The sequence below is a fragment of the Esox lucius genome, chromosome 21 (genome assembly GCF_011004845.1).
Source record: "Esox lucius isolate fEsoLuc1 chromosome 21, fEsoLuc1.pri, whole genome shotgun sequence".
NCBI classification, from domain to species: Eukaryota; Metazoa; Chordata; class Actinopteri; order Esociformes; family Esocidae; genus Esox; species Esox lucius.
Window position 1 is genome coordinate 5,797,790 of NC_047589.1, and position 25,060 is coordinate 5,822,849.

Sequence of the window (25,060 nt, forward strand, 5' to 3'; positions counted from 1 at the left end):
CTTCCAATTAAAACTTAGTCTTGGATGTTATTAGTCTGTTTTGTACATGGTATGTCAGTGCAGGTGTGGGTGTATATCAGGAGGTCTGTGTGGATACTACAGATGGTGTTTCATTTGAGATTTATTAACAGAATTGTATGGGCTGTTTATGGAAATAACTTTAAAAAACTTTGGTGATTAGTAGAACATAGGAGAGGATTTTAAAAATGTTTAACAAAGGGAGAATCATTTTAATCTGTATACTTTCTAATTAGTTTAAACCTATATTCATGAACCAGAATTTTATCGTAGATTAATACACATACTAATGGAATGATTGGGACCTGGTGTAAATGATTAAAGGCATGTCACACAAAACATGTCCGGGATGTGTTTGTGGAGTTACAGGAACTGGAGGTGTACGGGACGGTGTTGCTGATCCTCACCGTAACGTGACAGTAGAAGCATTAAAATAAAGCAGATCAACAAACCAATGGTGAGAGGGATCTAGTATACTGCCCTCACCTCAAAACAAATACACCTTAAATATTTTATTATTGTTTTAAACATATTTGGTAAACACTTGGGCCAATTAATGTATTTAAGAAAATATAATTAATAAATCTAGAACTAAAGATTAACATTTTGAAAGTGTTGTTTGTATATTCCCTGTGTGAGGACAAGTGGGCTATATTGGTTTAGATGATTAGAAAATTGTCCTATTGTTGGCTGTAATATAAGATTTCAGCAACAAAAAAACATCCCTGGGTTACACCTAAGGAACACCACAGACCTTGCCAGGACCAGTCCACTAAAACCTGATGCCTCTGGGAATAACCTGAAATGTAATTTGAATTAAGTTAAATGTATGTATACATTTTTAAATACATTTCAGAATAAAAGGTGAAATACATAAAAGGTTGTTATTCCTTCCTGAATGACGCATTTTGAATAAAGTTAAATGCAATCGCCATATATTTATCACATTCCATATGCATTCTGCATTGCAAAAATATATTAATTTTCTGTGTGGGTTGGGATGCAGCCCACCATTACCATGCTTGTTCATTCAGAGAACTGTAAGATTTTTTCTTATAGAGACCAGTAGAGGATATTTAGCCTAAATTGGGAAAAAAAACTATTGTCATTATGAACGCAACACTTGTAGAATAACCGTTCTGCAAATGTCATCATGAAGCGTTTCATAATTTATATGGTCTCAATTGTCCAGGGGAGGAATTTCATGTACAATGAGTTCTCCAATTGGAATTGGAAAGCAACCCCAGACTGCAATTATAACTTTGTTTCACATTCAGGTAATAATAGTATAATACGTTTCTCCTCCAATACCCAAAAGAAACATTATCCATTGTTTCCTTTCAGGGCACTCTCTGACCCAATGGTCAATGTTACCACATTGGTGACCAGGTCAGGTTGGGCCGGGGCCTGTTAGGTACATGGGGTAGGACCTCCCTCTTCCCCTTTGGACCCAATTACCCCTACCTCTGTATTGCTGAACAGGATACTGCTGATTTTGTATCAAATATCCGGAGGAGGTCTTGGATTTCGGAAATACTCTATTGGTTGCTGTTGGTAGTTCACCATTGGCCGAGGAACAATGTAATGTTGCTGGGGAAGGGCCTGTTGAAATGACTGTTGAGGTGGGTTGGCATGTTCGAGCACAACGCTAATGGTTAGGAGCATGAAATCCTCACGCAAGGCTTCCTGGTGGCTGCTGCTATAGGTGTTGATAAGTCAGTATATGCTGGTGGGGGCAGGAAGTTAGGAGCAGAAGTTGTAGAGCTCAAAACTGGTCGGCCGAGGGAGGTGGGAGTTTGGTCATTGACTGGATTTCCCGAGGCTAGTGATGCGCAGGCTTGTTCATTTTCTGGGGATAACAGGGCTCCTTGTGTATCCTCCTCCATGCAGTTATAGGTAGCCACATTTCAAAATCTTGCAAAATGAAAGATACATTTGAAAATTCAAAACATTATGAATTTTCAAGTTCATACCTACCCAGAACATACAACAGTGCAAAGGTGATTAAAATAAGGATTGCACACTCCCAGGAATGTTACACATGATGGAAAATTTGCTTCCCTTCATAAAGGTACTAACAGGAGGTACGACAAGAAGGCGGATCCAATGATCTAACATGTGTGGTGTTTGCATCATATGTGGTTATCTAACATCATATGTGGTTTTTGCATCATATGTTAGATAACCACATATGTTGTTAGATCATATCTGGTATCTATGCTTCCTTACACACATAAATAGTAAGCAAACAGTTGGCAGGAGTAGAAAGGAAAAGAGTAGAAGGGAATAGGAGAAAGAAGGGGGAGACTTATCGACTTCTGGGAAATCTCTGAAATGGCCAGTCAGATGATGGCGTCACAGTGGGGGTCAAGAGCCAGAGGGACCTCCTGAATCACTGTTGGTTATTCAGGGAGAAATATGGGGATGAATAGGCCATTCGTTCAACAATTACCGTAAAGTGTGGCTTGTGTGCTCTCAACCTAGCGAGTTTCAAATCCATTGGTCGTCGTTTGATGAAGATACATACTACCAAACACAAAAGCATGCCTTTGTTGACGTCGTGCGAAACAGACCCAGATAGCAATGAGTCGGCGGACCACCGGCAATGCTCCTGAGACAGTAGAAACGTCAGAATGGCATAATTGCAAACACGTTTGCCTGCGCACCGCCAGCGGCAGCCGCTTTTTAAAAGCCGTTATACCGAAGGCGGCCTTTCCCAGCCCGTCGGAGGAAAACGCTATTTACGAGCGATCTGCCGCTTGTATATATATAGATTTAATATTTATTCATTGAAACAAGATGTGTCAGATCACTGAAATATACAGTGGGGAGAACAAGTATTTGATACACTGCCGATTTTGCATCCTTCTTCTCCCTCCAAACACTGAGTGGAGTTTAGATCAAAAAGCTCTATTTTTGTCTCATCAGACCACATGACCTTCTCCCATTCCTCCTCTGGATCATCCAGATGGTCATTGGCAAACTTCAGACGGGCCTGAGATCTTGCAGGACCTGTTGTTTGGCACTACTCAGCTCCTGGAAGGGCTCTGGACTACTTTTAACTCTAATATGTGACTTCAGGAAAAGTTTTAACTCATCCACAGTAAGATCATCTTTGTTGGACAACATATCTCTGAAAGTACCAGGTTTGTCACTTTAATCACTGTTCTAATTATCTCGGACTTAGAAAACCCTTCTTTTAAACCTTCCTCAATTTGCTTACATATACCGCTGTATGAGACCTCTGAAACTGAATCACACATCTGGCCACCATTCAATATAAACTCTCTGCATTGTAGCAAGGCTGCCACTTTGGATAGTCTTACTACCTGGTCGGGTGCACCGGAGGCTGACTCTCCTGTAGGAACAGATGACTTAGATGGGGTGAGAATGTCAATATTCTTGGTTGGTGTCTCAAGTGAATGGACACGTAGCGACGGGGGGCGTAAGTGTGTTTACGACCGTGTCTTCACACTGGGCCAAAGCTTGATCTTTATTCTGGCATTTCGTTTGCTCTCTCTCGCGTGTCCGACAAATACTTACCACCGACAGCAGAGGTGACATCCAGAGTGAGAAACGGGTCGTCGATTGCATCTTGGAGGAGAAGCAGGCAGGACATGCCTTCATCTTCCAACTTCTTAAGCTTGTCACTCTTGACAAAGTTGATGACAAGGTCATAAAGTTCTGCTTCACTAAGGTTGGAATACTCCGGCGTCTCAGTCTCTGATCCATCTTCAACTGTCCTTGCAAGACGTTGGAGCTGACTGACATTCAGTGCCAACGATTTTTTTCTGTATGTCCCAGATTAGCAACCGCCGATCGTCTAAGGTAGCCATCTCAACTGGGTTCTTGTAACGTTGACTCTCTGGATGACGCACAAGGGCAGACTTCCCTGAAGTTCAGGATACAAGATAACACTGCTGCGGTTGACACCTTCAGACGACTGGAACTGGAGCTTAATCCCGGACGGGCCCCCAATTGTTACCGGCCCCAGGCCTAGGGGTTACCTGGGACAGTAGCAAGTGCCACACAGGCAATTAAGTCTGTGGAAGCAGAAGAGAAGCAGCACAAATTTTAGTGCATTCGTTCTGAGCACATATTTATTTCTGCGCATACTCAGGACCGTTGCCTCCCTAAAGCATCTCCGCAGCAGCACCTATTGGTCAGGTGGAGTAACTACAGTTTTAACTGGTAAGACAATTGTTAAAATAGTACACAATGTTAAAAAAAAAGGGGGGTGTCTGATAATAGAATTACCTTTTAATAGATGACATTTTCTCCTACATCACAATGGTGGAAGTGTAGAGGAACCAGGCACAGGCTTGCTTGCATTCGATAGCTCGTTTAATGAAAGGAACACCGAATATGAATACATACACTGACATGAATCAAAAGCGCTGACAGATAACAGCGATACACATACGGACTCACCAGGGACATGTAACAACGAACAATACCACAGGACAGTTAGAGGGCTCCTTTATTCAAACACATAATGACACAAGGGGAATCAGGTGTGAGTAATCAAAGACAATAAAAGGTCCGGGATGTGTTCGTGAAGGCTGGGAAACATAAAGGCACGGGAAAACATGAATACCGGCACATGAGACTGTCACCGGCTACCCTGTGACAATTGGTAATATACAGCTCCGGAAAATATTAAGAGACCACTGCACCTTTTCCGGAGCTGTATGTACCATTTGTAAAGAAAACATGAGTTAGCAGGCAAAACGCATGTCTTTTATGGGATTCACATTCAACTGTAGGTCCTAACAGAATGGCACAATCAAAAAAACCAAACATGGCAACAAAGAAAACATGTACTAACCCCTGTTCAAAAGTCTGCAAACCCTTAGTTCTTAAACCCTTCAGGGCCCAAAGGGATTTCGGATGTATTTCACTACTTGAACATTATGGGTTCTAGATTCATTTCTGTAACAGATATCATTAAGTATATCCCTGTATTCACAACACCCTCAGCTACTATAATAACACATAAAAACAGACTTCTGGCAACATTTCTGCCATTCAGTATGACATTTATTTTTAGGTTAAAGTTTTGTTTTAATGGTATTCCCTGATAGTTCCATGCCTTTACTGTCATATTACATTGAATTGGGTTGAAACTAATGAATAAAACAAATAATACAAGGTAAAAAATATAGGCACCCCAAAAAAATATGGTTCTTCTACCTAGAAACAAAACAGAATGAAATGAATTATAAAGACATTAAATCAATTCTGTCTGCATCTAATGACACCAACCGGCCACCAGATGGCATGAGATCGGTAGCCCAGTTTGGACTTTTCAAAAACCCAAGAACATTCTCATATTATGTTGACAGAATAACATTTTTATATCATATTTATAAAACAAATGATGTATTACGGTTCAATAAATCATAAATACATCATCAATGTACACCATTGTAATCCCTATAGTCTTTACACATTAGCCTTTCTAAGCTGCAAGGTCAATGTCGTTGCCTGGTGACATGTTTTACTCTTGCAATGCCTCCAGGTCATGCAAAGTCGTTGTTCGTCTTGCATGAACTGCACTTTTGAGATCTTCCCAGAGTGGCTCGATGATATTGAGGTCAGGAGAAGTCCAAGAGTGTCCCATGCGCAGCTTTCGTGCAGAAGAATGCAAATTGTCTGCCAATATTTTCTGATAACATGCTGCATTCATTTTGATTATCACAACTATGTGATAATCAATGGCTTCATATGATCACTATCCTTAAATAAAAGACAGTTTTTTCTGTATGATCAATCATATCATCAAAATCAATGCCACAATTTCTGCCAGGGTATGCAAACTTATGAGCACAACTGTGTGCTTTATGATTGTGAGAAGGTGCTGTTTGTATACAAGCTAACACAAGCAACTTAAAATATATTCAAATAATTGAAGCCTACCCCACAATAGATTCAAAACAATAATTTGCATAATCCATCTGCCCATTTCATCATATAGTGTTTATAGCCCAGTGGGTTGAAAACTTCATGACAGAGAGCTATTCTTCATTACTACTGAACACACAACAACCATGACTTGTATGGTCTTCTTCATCTGGACACTTGTCCTCTGCTTCAAAGGTAAAGAACATTTGGTTTCATCTTTATGTAATGAAAAGTAAGCCATTTGAGTTGACTGAAAGACTGTTGAGTACAATAATGTTGATGTACAATCATTTGTTGTTTTCCTCTCTGTTACAGAATCCCGAGGTCAGTACACTGTGACTCAGACTCCTGCAGTTGAAGCTGTTCTCCCAGGACAGACAGTGTCTCTGAAATGTAGAACCAACAGTAATGTGGTTGGTACTTGTTGGAATGGTCAGTCATCATATGACCGTCAGTGTCTAGCCTGGTACCAACAGAAACCTGGAGGAGCTCCAAAACTCCTAATTTACTCTGCTAATATACTTCAGTCTGGGACCCCATCTAGATTCAGTGGTAGTGGATCTGGGAGTGATTTCACTCTGACCATCAGTGGAGTCCAGGCTGAAGATGCAGGAGATTACTACTGTCAGAGTTTACACTATCCCAACAGTGTCTGGGTGTTCACACAGTGATACAGAGCCATACAAAAACCTCCCTCAGTCAGACTGCACAGTGACTGAACTGTTACAGCTGGGACCTACTGCAGGTGTTGAGGGGGAAGAGACAGTGACATGGGACACTGGTCAGTAGAGGTCAACTTTGAATAAGATTAGAAAGGGTCGTTCATATCACATGTTCTCCATCATCATTATAATCACACATGATGATTGTGACTTGTTACATATCGTAGAATTGCACCCATGAAGTTATTTCATGTTTTGAAACACACTAGAGTTGGTAAATAATGCCACTTGCAACACCAGTGTTGGAGGGGTTCATTCCCACAAGTAGATACACTCATGCTGACAGTCGTGATAAGTGTCGCAGTTTGTGGATAAGATTGTCTGCTACATAACTTAGAATGCTGAGGCGATGATACATCCTCTGACACTATCTGACCTGTCACCTGTCAGAAATGATTGGTCTTGAGTCTGAAGTTCTATCGAGGTCTTTAATTATTTTCATGCATGGGAAAAAAGATAACAGCCAAACAGGAAGGCTGAAACTCAAGTTGTTTAAAGTATCTAGATATAACAAGCTGGTTTTATGGCCCCATAGAGTTGGCTACTCCCCCTTAAGTATACAGTAATAGAGCAGTGTTTATAACAACAAAATATCATACTTTTGTTCTCATGTTCCACCACATTGTGCAATACCATCAACCTATGCAAATCAAATCCACATCTCCCTATATAGTTTCTGATTATCCAACATTAGATTAACTCACCTCATAAACAGGTTTCTGAGCATGAATCAAACCTGATGCTGGGCTGAAACATGAGAAACATGCTTTGTACATAGACTATATGAACTACAATACCCATTTTATCTACCATGAATTACTTAGTGGCATAACTGGTATGTTTCCCTCCTTAAAACCACCATGGATGTTAAAACCAGGCACTCACATCTAGACCAGTCCAGGTTATATCAAACAGTGTTCAACAGCTAGTCTGGTAGCCGTGGGAGTAAAACTGAGATTTTCTTAGACAGGGCTGGTTGGTATGGTAACTTAATGTTCACCTTGTTCCAAGGACGTTGAGAAGACTGTGATTGTCTTAAAGTTGTGGTACTAGTAATATTATGTGTGAACATTTAAGAAAAGGGCTAAAATCAGGTATGATCACACTTGTGAGTCTGTGATGAATTGTTTAATTGTCATGCCATGTCAGTGAGATCCAATGCCTTCCTAATCTCATTAGTTCACAAAAAATGGTTGTTATTTTACTTGTTGCGTGTCCAACTCAGTCCAGTATGTGTGTTCATACAACTAATACAAAGTTTTAGACATTAGAAGATCTTATTATCATTAAAATAAAAGTACATTCCAGTCAAAATAAACACACTGAATAACATTCATATTCAAATGTGTCATGTTATTAAGGAGCCAATGTCTATTTTTTAATTGAACAAAACATATCATTTCATTCATCCTCATATTCACACCCAGTGTTAGATTCTGTCCATTTTTGATCCATGAACAAAATAAATGCAACCGGTAGTAAGAGGGGAACTATATTTATTCAGCATGCGTCCAAGATGTTGATCTTCCATTGTTCTTACATGTTCTTCAGTAATTATGAAGTTAACACAATCTTTTATGCGTGGACACATGAGGCGGTCAGTGATCATAGCCAACCATTACACAGTCCATTATCCTCCAATAAGAAAGGTTTATCCTACAAAATACCTTTGTACGGAATGTTAACACTTCATGACAGAGAGCTGTCCTTCATGACAACTGAACACACAACAACCATTGACTATTATAACCATCTTCATCTGGGCACTTGCTCTCTAATTCATTGGTAAAATATTTTGAATGTATTGTTGAAAAGTAATTTAATCTACACAAAGGAATAATGTTAAGAGTTATTATGTATATATGGGATATATTGTTACTGTAGTTCATTTTTTTAATGTGTGTGTATTATTTTATGTTTCAGAATCCAGAGGTCACTGTGACTCAGACTCCTGCAGTTGAATCTGTTCTCCCAGGACAGACAGTCTCTCTGAAATGTAGAACCAGCAGTAATGTGGATGGTAATTGTACCAATGGACAGTCATGGGGCCATCAGTGTCTAACCTGGTACCAACAGAAACTAGGACAAAACACCAAACTCATGATCCGTTCAGGAAACACACTCCATTCTGGGACCCCATCTAGATTCAGTGGCAGTAGACCTGGGAGATCACATTTTCTCCATCATCATTATCATCATTTAGTCATTATCATATAAAAATATTGTAATTCTTAGATATTTTAATCAATTAAATATATAACATTAAGTTGCTAGCTGGGGATGATGTGGTCATAAGAGGGCCAGATTGGACATGTAGCCATGACACCAGGATTTACACCCCTACTCTTAGGATAAATGCTGCAAAATCTTTAGAGCCAAGACACCATTTAACTCTCCCATGAAAAAGTAAGCGCCCATACAGGCCAATATCTTCTTCAGTGCTTTTGTGTTTTGATCTTCATAGCAGATAGAAGACTGCCCTTTTACTAGCCCTCCAACTCTCCATTCAGCAGCATCTCATCTTCCATCCAGGGACCAACCAGGACCAACTCTGTTTAGCTTCATTTACAAACCATCAGTGGGATGCAGGGTTCTATGTTGTTGTCATCATGATAATGGTTGTGACTTGTTACATTTGTCATGTTCTGAACGTGCATCAACCAAGTTACTGAAAGTATTGAAACACATTATCAGTGTACATGAGTGAAGGTCATCATCTAGCATTTAATTAACTGTCATTATGAGCAGGTTACTAGTCACAGTTGATGAGGCAGGACATAAGCGCAGAGAGAGCAGGGACATTTAATAAAATAATTTGAACTATAACCAAAGGAAACAAGACAAAAAGACTGAAAAAGAAAGTGTACACGAAACAACGACAGACCAGACACACTGGGAATGGAGGAACTTACAAAGGAACAGTGATTATGGAAACAGGTGAGGGTGATTAACAACAGAACAGGTGTCTGTGATCCAAACCAGGGAGAGAGGGCATTGGATCTCACTGGCACGACAAGCCTGCTATCTCAGGATGTGACATTATGCTGGTCTGAAACACAAGACACATGTACAGTATATACAATGTCTAATATGAAGGATAATACACATGTTATCTATAATTAATTACTTAGTGGCGTATCTGGTATGTCTCCATCCCTAAATCCACCACAGAGGTTAAAAGCAGTCCCTCACATCTGGACCCATTGAGGGGATTTCAGAATTTGAACATTCTCAATTGTTGGACTGGTGGCTGTGGGAGTGAAACTAAGATTTACATAGACAGGGTTGGGTGGTTCTACATGTCCCAGAATAGAGCAGCACTGTCACCAGATGTTCACCCTGTTCCCAGGAGGTTGGAGGTAGAGAAAACTGTCACTATCTTTAAGTTGTGATATGAGTTATAAAATACATATAGCTACATGCAGGTGTGATTATCACACTTTTGAGAGACCAAGGTATTGATTAATTGTTCTTATTCTACTTTAAGTCTATTCAGTCATGTCCTTTATTCAAGAATATCAAAAACATTCAGAAATAGATTAATGCAAAGAGTACATGTCAACATCTGCTGTTAATCTGTGAAAATGTTTGTATCTTCCAGGTAAGGACATAAACAATAAGCTAAGACATATGAACTTGGATTTATTATTATTTATTTGTCATTCAATATTTGGAGATAAAGTAAATTTGAATTCAATGAAACAACATACATTTTCTACTAAGGGAAATCTTTATTTTCATCTATTCATCAATGCATAAATTGTGACCATTTTATATATAATGTGTTAGTATGAACAATTTATTGATGACAATGAGGTTCCAAGTAAGAACATGAATAATAAGCTAAGACATTTAACTTTTCAAATAAACCACATCTGGCTTTATTATTATTTAATTCTCATACAATATTTGCAAATAAAATATACTTGAATTTAATGAAAGACAACAACTTATATTTCCTACAAAGGGAAATCTTTATTTTCATCAACGCATAAAAGCAAATGTGGGTTATAACAGTACAAGCAGACCATATCATTTCTATCAAATGTCCATCTACAGAGAGGATGGACACATGAACTCATGCAAAGCTGACTGTTAGTCTACATGAAAGTGATCAATAAGACAAAACATCTGATGTCAAAACAGAGTAAAAGCAAAAGAACCAGCAGCCTCTCTTCAGAGGGTAATGTGACAGACAGGTCCTAACCAGAACAGTCATCCCTCCTCAGGGTCTTGGTGACTGGTGTCTGGGAGCTCTTCTGGGCTTCACAGGTCACCTCTCTCACCTTGTTCCACTCCTGGGCAGTGAGAGTCAGGGTGCTGCTCCAGCTGTACAGACCATCCTTCTCCAGGACCCCGGAACTGGACTTCTGATTCTTGTTGTTCCCGTCCACTTTCCAACTCAAGGTCCAGTCTGAGGGGAAGCCCTTGTTGGCCAGACACATCAGTGTGGCTGTTGTTTTACTGGACAGCTCCTCAGTAGAGGGGGGCAGGATGGTCAGGGTGGGAGCAGTGTCACCTGGGGGGAAAAAACTCATCAACTTCACTAAGTAACGGCTAAAACACATCTCCTTTCATCAATTATAATCTTGAATTAATGTGTATTGCTTTAATAAATACAGGTCAGAAAAAAATTAAGAGACCACTGCATCTTTTTCTTTCTTCGAAAAGGAAGGTTTTGAGTGAGGAAGGGTTAAAATTAAGAGGCCACTGCAAATTGAACGCTTCTGTTCCTCATTCAAAACCTTCCTTTTCAACTTTTTTGGAAAGGAAAGAAAAAGGTGCAGTGGTCTCTTAATTTTTTTCGGAGCTGTATTTATTAAAGCAATACACATTAATTCAAGATTATAATTGATGAAAGGTAAGAGCATATGTCATGAAATGATTACTATACAAAGCAGATTTATGAAACATGCAAGTATACAATTATTTATTTTAACTGTTGAGTCCCGTTCACAAAACAACTATAAACTTCAATAACCGACACATTACGTTTTTAAGGCTTCAATAATACTAATCAGACCCAAAGAAACTAACAATTTATCGTTTTCAAACATTGTATTTAGTATTATTTAATAGAAATGCTAAATTCAAAGCAAAATAGAAAAAAAGTTCTCCAATTCTAAAATGAGAACCTATTTTCTCACACAAAGTGAGAAACCTAAAACCTTTTAATCATGAACAAATATAAAGAAGACCTTGTTACTTACTTCCAACATCAAGTCTGGTGCCGCCACCAAAAGTGTACCACAGTGATACAATCCCTAGTACTGCTCATACAAAAACCTCCTGCTCATTAGACAAGCTGAATGTCTTTAGACTGAGGTTCAAATAATGAAATTGACTATATTATTAACAAAATAACCTCATCATCTTCCAAATTTGCAATGAATTATTTATATTTTGCCTTCCCTAACACTGAACAAAAAACAATCTTTTAAAACATATCCATATCTGTACAGTATATTTATTCATACAATTAATAAAAAATGTAAGCTGATTCCGTACTTTTAATACAATGCACATACATTTTGATCAAATTAAGTAGATCGAATAACATTCATATTTAAATGTGCCTCATTATAATAAGCAATTGTAAATATTCTAGATCAATGATAAATATTCTAGATCAAACATTTTTAAATCCTCAATATCAAGGCCAAATTAAAAAAATAAGACCAAAACATGGAACAAATATCAACATGTGAATTAAGAAGTTAATTGTCTTGTTTACTTACTTCCAACATCAAGTCTGGTGCCGCTACCAAAAGTCCTCCACAGTGATACAATCCCTATTACTGCTCATACAAAAACCTCTCTGTGATGATACAGGTGTTACAGTGAAGATCACTCATGTAGAATCACATTTAATACAAATATATTTTAATACCTTTCCAGATAGAAAAGACACTGTTTCTATAAAAGGAAATATATATTTTAATCCAGATATTTATATTTGTTCCTTCTACTGTTTATCTGGTATTCCTCTATCCTGTAGGTACAGTCCATTATTAGATTCCGTGTTTGTATTCCTCCATATGGTCCATAAAGAGAACAGCCATGATAATTGTGATCCATGTTGTATATTCCTTTATTAAAGATGTTGGTCTCTGATATAACAGTTTAGGTAAAGTCACAGAGGACTGACAACACTATCAGAAGAATCATACCAACATACATTTAGAGAAGTAGCTGATTCATTTGAGGAACTTATAATAGAGGCCAGTCTTGGCTGACCAGTTATATTTGATCAACAGAATACAAATCTAATTGTGAGTCATACAATTAAAAATATATTACTGACCTTAAAATAATATGACCTGTTTAAAGTTATAAAATGTCAAAGACATTCTAATAATGGGATCCTGCACTGAAATTGATTAGACACAATAATATGCATAACGCATCTACCAAGAGGCTCTTATAGTTTTTATAACCCTGTGAGTTGAACACTTCATGACTGAGATCTGTCCTTCATGACAACTGAACCCACAACAACCATGACTGTTACAACCATTGTCATCTGGCTTTCTGCTTTCAAGTAGTTACAGAAAGTCATTTATATAGTAACATTATTGTTTTTACTCATAACTAGTGAACACATGATTTTAAATGTCTTTCATGTGACTGTGTTCATTCTATTTTCAGAATGTAAATGTCAGTATATTCAGACTCCTGCAGACACAGAGACAGAATTCTGGGCCTTGGATGACATATACAGTCACATCTCAAATAATTAGAATATTGTGGAATATTGTTTTCCTTGATTCAAATCAAAAAGTGACACCTTCATATATTCTAGATTCGTTACACATCAAGTGAAACATTTCAAGCCTTTTTCGTTCCAATCTCGATGATTACAGCTCCCCAGACGTGGAGAGGGTGTTCCTCCATCTTAAGAACTGGGTCACAACGGCACCCCTCCTGAAACATCCAGACCCCCTTACGCCCTTCACTGTGGAGGTGGATGTGTCGGAGGTCGGGGTGGGGGCGGTCCTCTCCCAGCACCACAGAAACCCCCCCCCGGCTACACCCCTGTACCTCCTATTCCAACAAACTGTCTGCTGTGGAGAGGAACTACGACCTGGGTGACCGAGAGCTACTGGTGGTCAAGTTATCACTGGAGGAGTGGAGACTGGCTAGAGGGGCCCAGGAGACGTTGTATTTCCTCTCCACTTTCCTAACAGACCACAGGAACCTTGAGTACATCAGAGCTGTGTGGCGCCTCAACCCCCGCAAGGCCCACTGGGGTGGTGAAGGGCTCCAGTGGGGAAGCTCCACCCCCTCCCAGTACCTCAGTGGCCTTGGTCACACCTGTCAGTGGACTTCATCACAGACCTACCACCTGCAGAGGGGAAAACCACCATCACTGTGGTGGTGGACAGGTTCTCTAAGATGGTCAGATCCGGGTATCACCCACAGACTAACGGGCAGGCGGAGCGTACTAATAAAGAGCTGGGAAGGTTCCTCTGGTCCTAATACATGGACCGTCCAGGCGAGTGGACACACTTTCTTCCCTGGGTGGATGATACTCAAAACTCCCTGCACCATTCCTCCACACGAGGAACAGGTCGGGTCCAGTACCTAGTGGACTGAGCAGGGTATGGCCCTGAGGATCGCAGCTAGGTCCAAGCAGCAGACATCTGTGAACCATCCTTGACAGCTGATTTCTACGATCGTCGTCCAGACCAGCCTGCTCCTCGACTTTGGGGTTGCCTGGGGCGCCGGCTGCTGGCGTTGTCCAGAGCCGTGCCTAGGAGGTACTGCATTGATTTTGACCCAATTTAATTAAATTACTGCTAAGGAGCAAGGAATCAAACATGTTCTGAAAACCATTTTTGAAGTAGCAAACCTTGAGCACCATGTGCCTGGACTTCTCAGTGGCAGAGCCAACATCATCCGGATGCTCCTCTATGGCTTTGTAGAACAGCAGCTCATATGTGTACGTTGCGTTCTCCACCAGCTGAACGTGAGAAACAGCTCCACGATCCACGACAAGGCCGACACCGCGCGTAGCTAATATTATTATTCAGCGTAATCAACTGAGGTCATTATTTTAAAGCATGCTCACTGGGGCAAATGGAAGAATACGGAGAGGAAGAAAACAGAATACTTGATAAAATAACATTGGACAGAAACAAAATGAAACACAGAACCAAAACAACAACGTGACGTTCGGGTAGACATGGACAATAACATTTCCCATCTGTAATGGGGCAAGAGTCAAAGGATGCGTTGGAGCAGAGGAAAGCAGTTTGTAAGGAATTGAACCGTTTTCCAGAAGGTTTGTGTAACAGTGAGGTTTCAGGTTGTAAGACCTTGTGCTACCTTTCAAATGGCAGTCATTTTTTTGGGATATATGAAAGTCATACACTATGCTACAAAATAAATCTACAAGTTATTGTTAATTTGGATTGGGCTATCGTTTTCATTTTACAGAGAATGCAATTTATTTGTTGTGTTTATATGAATTTTCTAAATATGTTGGTAGTATGAATAAAAAACAATATATGTTCCTAATGGTGGACAGGGTTGAAGGCGCAGTCATATTTCCCTCAGATCAGGCAAATCACAAAGAATTTGAAAACATTGTCGGTGGGGTCCGGGGGTTTCAACCACGGTCTCTGGTTCATGTGGACCACCGGGGTGTGCATGATCCTGGCTGTGCTGACTGTTCATGTTGGGGTACTGTTGGTAGGTCTGGTACGCAGCCTGGTGGGGGTGGAGGCTTCCGCTGGGCCAGGCGTCTGGACGGGGGACCTCCATGGGGCAGCTGTGTTCCAGGAATCCTGCTGCTCAACACATTCCCATACAGCTGAAGAGATCAGGGCATGATTGATAGGAGAGCCAGATATTCCATACTGACCTGTAAGCCTGCTGTGGACACGTGCACACGGACGTGTGTCCTTACACATACTGCCACACACAGACTCTGCCCGCTGCCTGTAACCGGATCAGCCAGTCACTTCCTCGTGTTAGGCATAGTTGAATTAAGAATTCAGAATCAAAGAGGAGTCCATGATAAGCCCCTACCTCCACTGTAACGTAAAGGCACCGCAGCTCCTCTTCCTGATCTTGTGGGGATCACAGCCTGTGTGAGGAAAAAGTAGAGTTGCATCAAAACTGGCAACTGCTGACTGAGCCATAGTGTACATTTCTATAAATATCCAGACCAGTAATCACTAGACTCACATGGTTGATTTTAGCTAATATCCAGACACTCCAACAAAGCGATTGGTACATAGTTCTTGTTCCTATGGGGATCACAGCCTGCTTGATGCAAAAGTAGAGTTGTACCAAAACCTGCCAACGCTGACTCAGTCATAGTGTACATGTCTATATATATCCAGAACTGAACTGTAATAACTAGAATCGTACTTATCTAATATCCAGACATTCCACCAAAGTGATCCGTATGTAGTTTGTGTTCCTATGAGACTCACAGCCAAAAGTAGACCACCAAAACTGGTCACCAACCGGAGCGCATAGTGTAGGCTACATTTCTATAAATATCCAGAACTGTAATAACTAGAATTGTCCGCTTTCCTTTAGATAAAGATCTAGACATTCTAACAAAGCGATCCATTCATAATTTTTGTTCCTATGGCGATCACAGCCTGCATGAGGAAATAGTAGAGTTTCACCAAGTAGCCGCCTCTGACTAACGCATAGTGTACATTTCCATAAATATCCAGAAAAGTAATTACTAGAATCATATGACTGACTTTAGCTAATATCTAGGCATTCTAACAAAGAGATTGGTACACTGTGTTCTTATGGTGATCACAGCTTGCATGAGGACAAAGTGGATTTGCACCAAAACTGACCACCATTACGTGCGTCTTTAAATGGAGAATTCAACTCTTCCTTTGTTTGTAAGTCCTCGTTGCCCAATCAGAAACAACGCTTCTAGTATGCCATAACGCCTGGAAACATGACCTCTATGATGTAGGAATAATGGGTTAGGGTTATGTCAATAATAGCGATTACCAATGTAGTTTTTGTTCCATTTATGCAAAATAGCTCTTTGTTTTCAACCCAAAACATTTCAGAACTTATATTTGACCATCACCAACGAGCTGAGGAAGGGGAATTTGTCCAGGAAATGACAGTGACCATTCAGCTCAGACAGGCGACTGTGTCAAGACCCATCCGGATTACAAGTATGTCGCTATTTATGATTTATAGAACCATATTACATCGTTTCTTTTGTAAATATGATATAAAAATATGTTCTGTCAACATACATTGGGGATGTTCTTTGGCATTTGGAAAAAATGTGGGTATCTTACGGATTTTAAAACGACAAGTAAATACAAACTGCGCTACCGGTCCTATGCTGCCAGCTGGTGGCCGTTTGGTGTCATTACATCAAAACAGAATGAAGTGTCTCTGTCAAAATAATGAAATACAGGCGGTAAATCCAAATGTTTGAGGGGAACACATATTTCTTGTATTATTAATATTCTTCATTAGTTATAGCCTAAAACAATGGAATATGACAGTAATGGCATAGTGGTAACAGGAAATGCCATTGAAACTAAACTTCATTATTGATTCAAAAAAAGATTATCATACCATATCGCAGAAATGTTCTCTGTAGAACACTGTTTTTGTCTGTCCAACACATACATTTTCTAAATGGTTTCCCAGAAATTGGTTTTTATGTGTTTTTATTGTAGCTGAGTGGGTAATGATTACACAGATATATTATACTTCATAATACCTGTTACAGAATTAATGTAGGACCCAAAATGTCCAAGTAGTAAAATCTGTCTGAAAATCCCTTAGTACTTAAGGGGGCCAGGAGGGTTAATGTGACTTAATGACAAACTAGTATGCAAAGTGTAAATGCGGAAGGGGATCAGTCCTGGGAAGGCAGAGCAGAAAACGGGTAACAGGTAACACAGGAAAACAAACGCTGGAAACACATGAAAAGACAAAACGATCTGGCAGCAGGCGAACAGAAAACACAGACATAAACAGACAAGGGGTAACAGGAACATAGAAGACACCTGGTGGGGGGTGGAGACAATAATGAGACAGGTGAAACAAATCAGGGTGTGACAATGGTGGAAAAATCTGTCTGCCTGTCTTTGAAAAAAATAATTAATCCCTGAGTGCCTGATGTGGAACGCCCTCTCAAATTTGCTGTGGCTGTAGTAAAAGAACAGGGCTATTCATCTCAAACATTTCTGGTTTTCATCCTTTTGCTTAGGATTGGGAATAAGTGACACCCAGAGGTGGGGGACTCGAGTCACATGACTTGACTCGAGTCTGACTCGAGTCATAATTTTCAGGACTTTGCTTGATTAAAGTATGAAATTGACTTGACTTGACTTTGACTTGAGAACAAGTTACTTGAGACTTGACTTGAAGTGGAAGACTCGACAATGACTTGAACTTATAATAAACAAACAGCAATAAAATGATTTTATATGTTGTGACATCAGCAGCACTAATCAGCGTTTAACGCTGCACAATTCAAACCGCGCCAAACATGGCAGACAGTAACGTTAGTCGAGCTCCACAAATAGTATCGTTTGGATACAAGGACTTTGAACTGGACCGTGTGAATAAAAACAGATTTGCCAGATGCAAAATATGCAACAACCTCAAATTGTATTCGTCATTTTAAGAACCACAAGGAAAGGTAAGAAAGTAATCTCTTTATATTCAGTTTCACTAAGATCTATAACGATTAAGTTACTAATGTAATGAATTAATCTTTTCTGTTTGTCATAATTTGGCCTTGGTTGCATATTATGTTTTTTTTTTTTTCTTGTTAGAAATGTGACCATTATCATTACTGAATACATCTGGTAAATAGATGTAAGGGAATTTGACTATAACAGTGGCATAGCCTGAATTTTAATGTTGATGGGCATCTTAAAATGAGCGGGCATGTATATTATTACACGTAGGCCATAATGTCTGTATTAAATGTGCGCATTTTCAAGTGTTTGTGGACTGCGTGTGGAAACTTAAAAGCATTGTGCTTACACCATAACAGTTAACTTTACTGCATGAAAGGCTAACATGGAGGCGCCGATGTGATTACTAGCACCTAAACATTTCGAATAGTTTTTTTTTTTTACTCATACAGACAAGAATAATTACAGCGTAATTACATATTAGGCAGTTTTTCAGTCACAATAATTAGTTTATAAAGTTGTTATTAGCCCTTATTACATGGATTGGCTGAATTCCAGTGCAGAATGCGTGTTATTTCTTGATAACAGACCGTTGCCATGAAAAACAGCGCGTTGCTATGGACGCAGCAGGATTCTAACCAGAGACGGAATGGACTATTTTCTTTAGAGGAAGCAATACAATCGTTTTTAAATCAATAAATTCCTTTTGAAATCAATATTTTGTGTCAAATTATTGATTTATTTGGTAGGTAGTGTTGAAGTCTAACACTTCCCCGAGTTGGTTTGTTGGAAAGGAGAATAAAACACCAGGAGTCAGGTCAATTACCGTATCATATGTCCATTTATTACAGAAGCTTCTGGAGACACGTGTCGCCGCACAATGTCTAAGGATCAACAGTCAAAACATAATTTTTATACTTCTACTACGCCCAAAAGATAGGGGCGTTAACTTACAAAGCAAGTGTGCCATTGGCCCAATCCCAGTTCTATTCCTTATAGGATAACTACAAGTATCCCCTTGCCCCCCTTGTGGTTTCTGTCTTGTCTGTCCGACTATGTGTGTGCGCCTCTAACCTGTAACCTGTTTGTCACAAAACAGACATACTAAATCTTTCTCTCCCCGGCAACCGCTTGAACAGGGTTTCCTATTCTCCTACTTGCTCCTTCAGTTTCAGCTCAGTTACAAACACTTAATATTTCGTTTCATTTCCTACAACAGTTTATAACAATTCACTAACTTATACAATCAATACATCTACATTGGTTACAACAGCTTACAACAATTCACTAGCTTATACAATCAATACATCTACAGTAGCCATGTAATAAGCGGGATAAGGTATAGCGAGGCGGTTGTTATAGCGAATACAACCCCTTCAGGCTGATTCAAGATACCGCGGAGGACAAAAATATTTGATTTTGAAATCGAGCTTCGCACCGAGCGCACATCAGAAACAGAGGACAGTGTGTGTGTTCATCTCTTTAGTAATGTGACTTGACTTGAAACTTATAAGGACTCGACTTGACTTGCTTAGGGTGAACCTTTGACTTGACTTGCTTGATTTATCTGAACTGTGACTTGAGACTTGACTCGAGACTTGTGGTTAAGACTTGAGACTTGCTTGGACTTGACCATGTGTGACTTGTCCCCATCTCTGGTGACACCACTCCAACCTGAGGACAGGAGTATCCCATCCCTGAAAGTGACTGGGTTTGACCACTTTGTATTGGTGGAACTGGATATTGGGCTGTTTTATAGATACTTCTGAAGAGTCCAAAAATGATTGTAACAGATAAAATATATAGGTTGAGTATACAATTGCATTAGAAATATGAAAGATAACAGTTCTCCAGGAATTTTACATTTTGCCAGAGCTGAGATGCATACAGAGAAGCTGAGCAAAAAGCATGAAAGAACATTTACAACAACTTACTTTGGTTTATATCTAAAGTTGTGGGGGTTGGATAGCTACCTAGGTAAAGACCAAATGAATGGTCCTGAAAAATAGTTCCCCAATCCACAAGGCTCACATTCCCGTCTGTTCTTCCTGGCACCATAGGGTAGGGTAATTATGGCATGACCTTTTTGTCCTGTATTTCCGACCCTAGATAAACCTCTATAACACATTAACATTCCAATGATATCTTACGACAAGACACAAAGTGCTAAAACAGAAATTGAGTACATATAAGTTCATTGCTATAATTGACAATTTTAACGGAGAAATTAGATCAGATAAATTAACGTTACAAGACTAGATGGTTAGGACTGGAATTGGAAAGATATTACTCACTATTGCAGTGTATAGTATTTACCTGGGCTTAATTTTAATATACATAGCAGTGTATAGTATTTACCTGGGCTTAATGTTAATAAACATAGCAGTTGATAGTATTTACCAGGGCTTAATGTAAATAAACATAGCAGTGGATATTATTTACCAGGGCTTAATGTTAATAAACATAGAAGTGGATAGTATTTACCAGGGCTTAATGTTAATAAACAAAGGGCACCTATGTAGAAAGTGAAGAATATCCCCTGACTCTGATAGACACTATATGTAAGTGTCCTTTTGTGTTTGGCTCAGGATCTCTTACCATCTCCTGTTCTGTCACCTCTATGAAGTAGAATCTGGGATCACATCCTGTATATGGAATATGTGACCAAATCAGGTTTGACTACAAATTCCTCTCAGAGGTTTATAAAAGCAAGTCTACCTCACTCTCTCTTCCAGTGAATGGTGTTGGTTAAAGTACCCCTTCTGTCATTCTGGGTCTTTCTTTCTCTCTACCTTCTATTTGGTTTAAGGTCATCAGGCCATGCATCTTGTGTCATGCTTAGATGAATGCTTTGTTTATGTCAACTACTGTATTAGAATGTGACCTGTATTGCCTTGTTTTTATGTTATCATCAAATGTTGAAAATAGATTACTTTACAGATATCCATGTACTATGAAATAATTTTCATGTAAAACTAAACTGATGGATCTGCTTGGTGTATATTTACTGAATAATGGTGAATGGAGAAAAGACCAGAATCTTATTTGCATAATGATGATGCTCTGTATAGACAGCACATGATTCAGTGATCTGGGAGTGTTTATAACCCTGTGATTTTAACACTTCATGACTGAGAGCTGTCCTTCATGACAACTGAACCCACAACAACCATGACTTTTATAACCATCTTTATCTGGACACTTGTCCTCTTTTTCAAAGGTAAGATTTGTTAAATGTAACGGTGAAAAAAAATTTTTTCTACAGAAAGGAATGATATATGGCAATGCTATTATTTATATTATGTACAATTTTTTACTGTGTTTTATTCCATTAATATGGGTCTCCTTATTTTATTTTACAGAATCCAGAGGACAGTACATACTGACTCAGTCACCTGCAGTTCAATCTGTTTTAACAGGAAATTCAGTTACTATGAACTGTAAAGTCAGCAGTAATGTGTATAACAATGATTTTCTAGCCTGGTACCAACAGAAACCTGGAGGAGCTCCTAAACTCCTAATTTACCGTGCAAGCACACTTCAGCCTGGTACTCCAACTAGATTCAGTGGCAGTGGATCTGGGAGTGACTTCTCTCTGACCATCAGTGGAGTCCAGACTGAAGATGCAGGAGATTACTACTGTCAGAGTGAACACTATCCCAACAGTGTCTGGGTGTTCACACAGTGATACAGAGCCGTACAAAAACCTCCCTCAGTCAGACTGCACAGTGACTGAACTGTTACAGCTGGGACCTACTGCAGGTGTTGAGGGGAAGAGACAGTGACATGGAACACTGGACAGTAGAGGAAGTCAACTTTAAATAAGATTAGAAAATATAATTAGATCACATGTTCTCCATCATCTTCGTAGTCAGGGCACAGACCTATATAATGGGGCTTAAATGACCAATAAGGGCTCCCCAGATATGCCAGCAGCCATTCACCCGTCAGCTTCTACACACACATCAGTTTCAATGTGCATCACATAGATGGACGACACATGTCTGTCTGAGTGAATGACACCTGCAGGTAGAATGGGGGCACTGATGTACAAGAAGGGCCAGGGGCTCAAGCACCCCTTGGGGTCTATCTGTGCTCGTGTCTGGGGGGCAGAGAAAATTACATGGAACACTGGTCAGTAAAGGTCAACTTTGAGGAATGTTAGAAAGTAACATACACATCACATATTCTCCGTCATAATCATTATTGACACAAGGTCTTATAGTGGGATTGGGAGAAAAAGGGGGAAAATAAAAAACACAATGGGATACTGGATTAATTCATCATTATGACTTATGCAGAACAAACAATTGCACAATATGTTTTATGATTGATTACAAAAACAAAACAATCTGCTATATACGGTCAGTCAGTACCTCAACATTTGATTCACTGTTGTCTGTGATTCAAATGAACAAGCTAATTTGTGGGAAAAACATTTAGAATCTTAATTTAAATGAGTATTTATTATTACAAATATATTCATGGTCCATTCACGCGTGTGGGCTTTGATAACATCACCTGGCGTTAAGTTAACCACAAAGCGGGGCATGCCTTTGAAAATGAAAAGCCAAATGGCTTTTCATCAATATTTTAATATTGACAGTGAATGTACATACTAGTACATGAAAATTCAAATGCAAATCACATGATTGCATTGTAATTTTCCTATTGACCAAAATAATGCAGGCAAAAGTGGAAAATGAAAAATGCAATGTGGGATTGCATTAACATTTGAAGTAAGTTAACTTTACACTTCCAAAATGTACATCCAGTTCAAATCTAAGGTTTTTATATTGTCCTCTGAGCACATAAGATGTCCATTATTGGGCCAGCTTGGTCTGCCTTCAATCAACCCTAAAAAATGCTCACTCCATTGGCTTCCGGTGCGGTTTAGGGTGGAGTACAAGGTCCTGCTGTTTGCATTCAAGGCCATCAATGGACTGGCCCCGGCCTACCTCGCCGAATTAGTAACGGTCTACCAACCTGCTAGAGCTCTCCGCTCCTCTGAACACACCTCTCTGGTCATTCCCAAATTCAAATACAAAAAGTTTGGAGGCCGATCATTTGCAGTTCAGGGCCCAACTCTGTGGAACGCTTTACCACCATCCCTGCGTAACATTACCGTGTTCAGTGTTTTTAAAGCGCAGTTGAAAACACATCTGTTCAGACAGGCTTTTAACACGTAATCTCTGACTCGTCTGCTCATTTTATATATTTTATGTGTATGTATGTGTATGTGTGTGTATATGCGTATACATTTTTATTCATTTATCTTATATTTTTATATGTTTTAATATTTTTTATATTCTGTTGTCTACTGAAGCTTTTAATGGAAAGCGCCTTGTGCACCTTTTGGCTGTTGTAAGGCGCTTTACAAATAAAATTTGATTGATGATTGATTGATGTATTTCTCAGTTTGAGAGTGACTTCCTGTTTAATGAGGAACTTGGTGGCATATCGAGGCTTGTCAAGATTTTCACGTCCAAGTGATGAGGCAAAAGACTGAACTGCAGAAGTATTGTTTGATGGCGAGGCATTTGTCGGACTTGTCTAACTGTCTGAAGATGCACAAGAGTGTCTAGCTTGCGTTAGAGATGAGGAACACCGTTGGTGAGTTGAACTCAAATTGTTGTCATCGCTGCTATCATCCTTGAAAGGATCATCATCCAGTACCTGGAAAAATCAAGATGAGATCGGACACAAATGCGGGAGGTTAAGGCTAGACAGGTGGGGAAAAAAGCACGGTCACTTAACAATATACAGTCAAATCAGTTATACAAATCAGCATCACAAAAATAGAGCTAATTTATTCTTACCTTTTCCTCGGACGAGAGACCCAATTGCCAAAGTGTTGCTGCGTTTGATATCGTAAAGACTGCCGTGATCCTCCGGTTTGGTCTTGTGTAGCGTGAGCTGCTCGGCCTGTAGCACTGACTTGTGAGTTGCTCCCTGGTCTGAAAAGTTGTCTAATTTCACTTTCCGCTGTGCTGTGAACAACGTTAGGTGCAGATGAGCATGTCATTTTCAGCTCAATGGAAGAAATAGTATCAGAGGATGTTAAAATAGTTCTTAAAACTCCAATGGCTTGCTGCAAAGCTTTCATCTCATCTCCGTCCATGTTGATCGCGACCTGAACATGACCCAGCTCGAGTTTCTCAGCCAATCACAGGGTGAGGTTGACAGCCAATCACTGTGCGAGAAATGTTCTGCCATCAGTTTCTACTATACTCCTTCCGTTTCCACTAAACTTTCTCTCACACACACACACACATTCTTCTCTCACATACATATATTTTCTTTACACATGCATACATTTTCTGCTTATATACATATATTATTTAAAATTGTGACTGCTTGTGCATGAGATCAAAAATGTATGAATATGTATGTTAAATATAGAAATATGAGAGAAACATATATTTGTGTGTGAGTTAAAATACAGAAATATAAGAGTAAAATGTATGAATGTGTGAGTTAAAAATAGATTCTTATGAGAGAAAAAACTGTATGTATGTTAGAGTGAAAATATATGTATGTGAAAGGAGAATGTACATATGTGAGGGTGAAAATGTATGTATGTGAAAGTAAAATGTATGTATGTATGTATGTATGTATGTATGTGTGAGAGTGGAAATATATGCGTGTGAAAGGAGAATGTTTGTATGTGTGAGAGTGAAAATATATGCATGTGAAAGGAGAATGTATGTATATGAGAGGGCTGCAAGATCTTTAGTGACCAGAGAGTCAGGACACCATTTT

The 25,060-nt window shown here is 39.4% G+C and overlaps 1 protein-coding gene and 4 gene segments (V, D, J or C); 3 read left to right on the forward strand and 2 right to left on the reverse strand.

Annotated features, from left to right (window-relative positions):
- LOC105008451 overlaps positions 1-25,060 on the forward strand; it is a 966,635-nt gene that overhangs the window by 433,203 nt on the left and 508,372 nt on the right.
- Positions 1-25,060, forward strand: part of LOC106024145 — a 458,405-nt gene that overhangs the window by 107,775 nt on the left and 325,570 nt on the right.
- The window catches only part of LOC117593618, a 530,161-nt gene that overhangs the window by 74,990 nt on the left and 430,111 nt on the right, over positions 1-25,060 (reverse strand). Inside the window, 1 exon segment of the V gene segment in view lies at positions 12,383-12,420. Coding sequence covers positions 12,383-12,420 — 38 coding nt within the window.
- Positions 10,600-15,914, reverse strand: LOC114829918. The segment is given in 3 exon segments: positions 10,600-11,163; positions 15,678-15,735; positions 15,837-15,914. Coding segments are annotated over 3 exon segments (426 nt in total).
- LOC105009329 (Ig kappa chain V-III region MOPC 63) overlaps positions 21,435-25,060 on the forward strand; it is a 784,483-nt gene continuing 780,857 nt past the window's right edge. For both annotated transcript variants that reach the window (XM_034289344.1, XM_034289345.1), the window contains exon 1: positions 21,435-21,518. In XM_034289344.1, the coding sequence (XP_034145235.1) occupies positions 21,446-21,518 (73 nt within the window). In that variant the 5' untranslated portion in view covers positions 21,435-21,445. The remainder of the gene's footprint in view (positions 21,519-25,060) is intronic.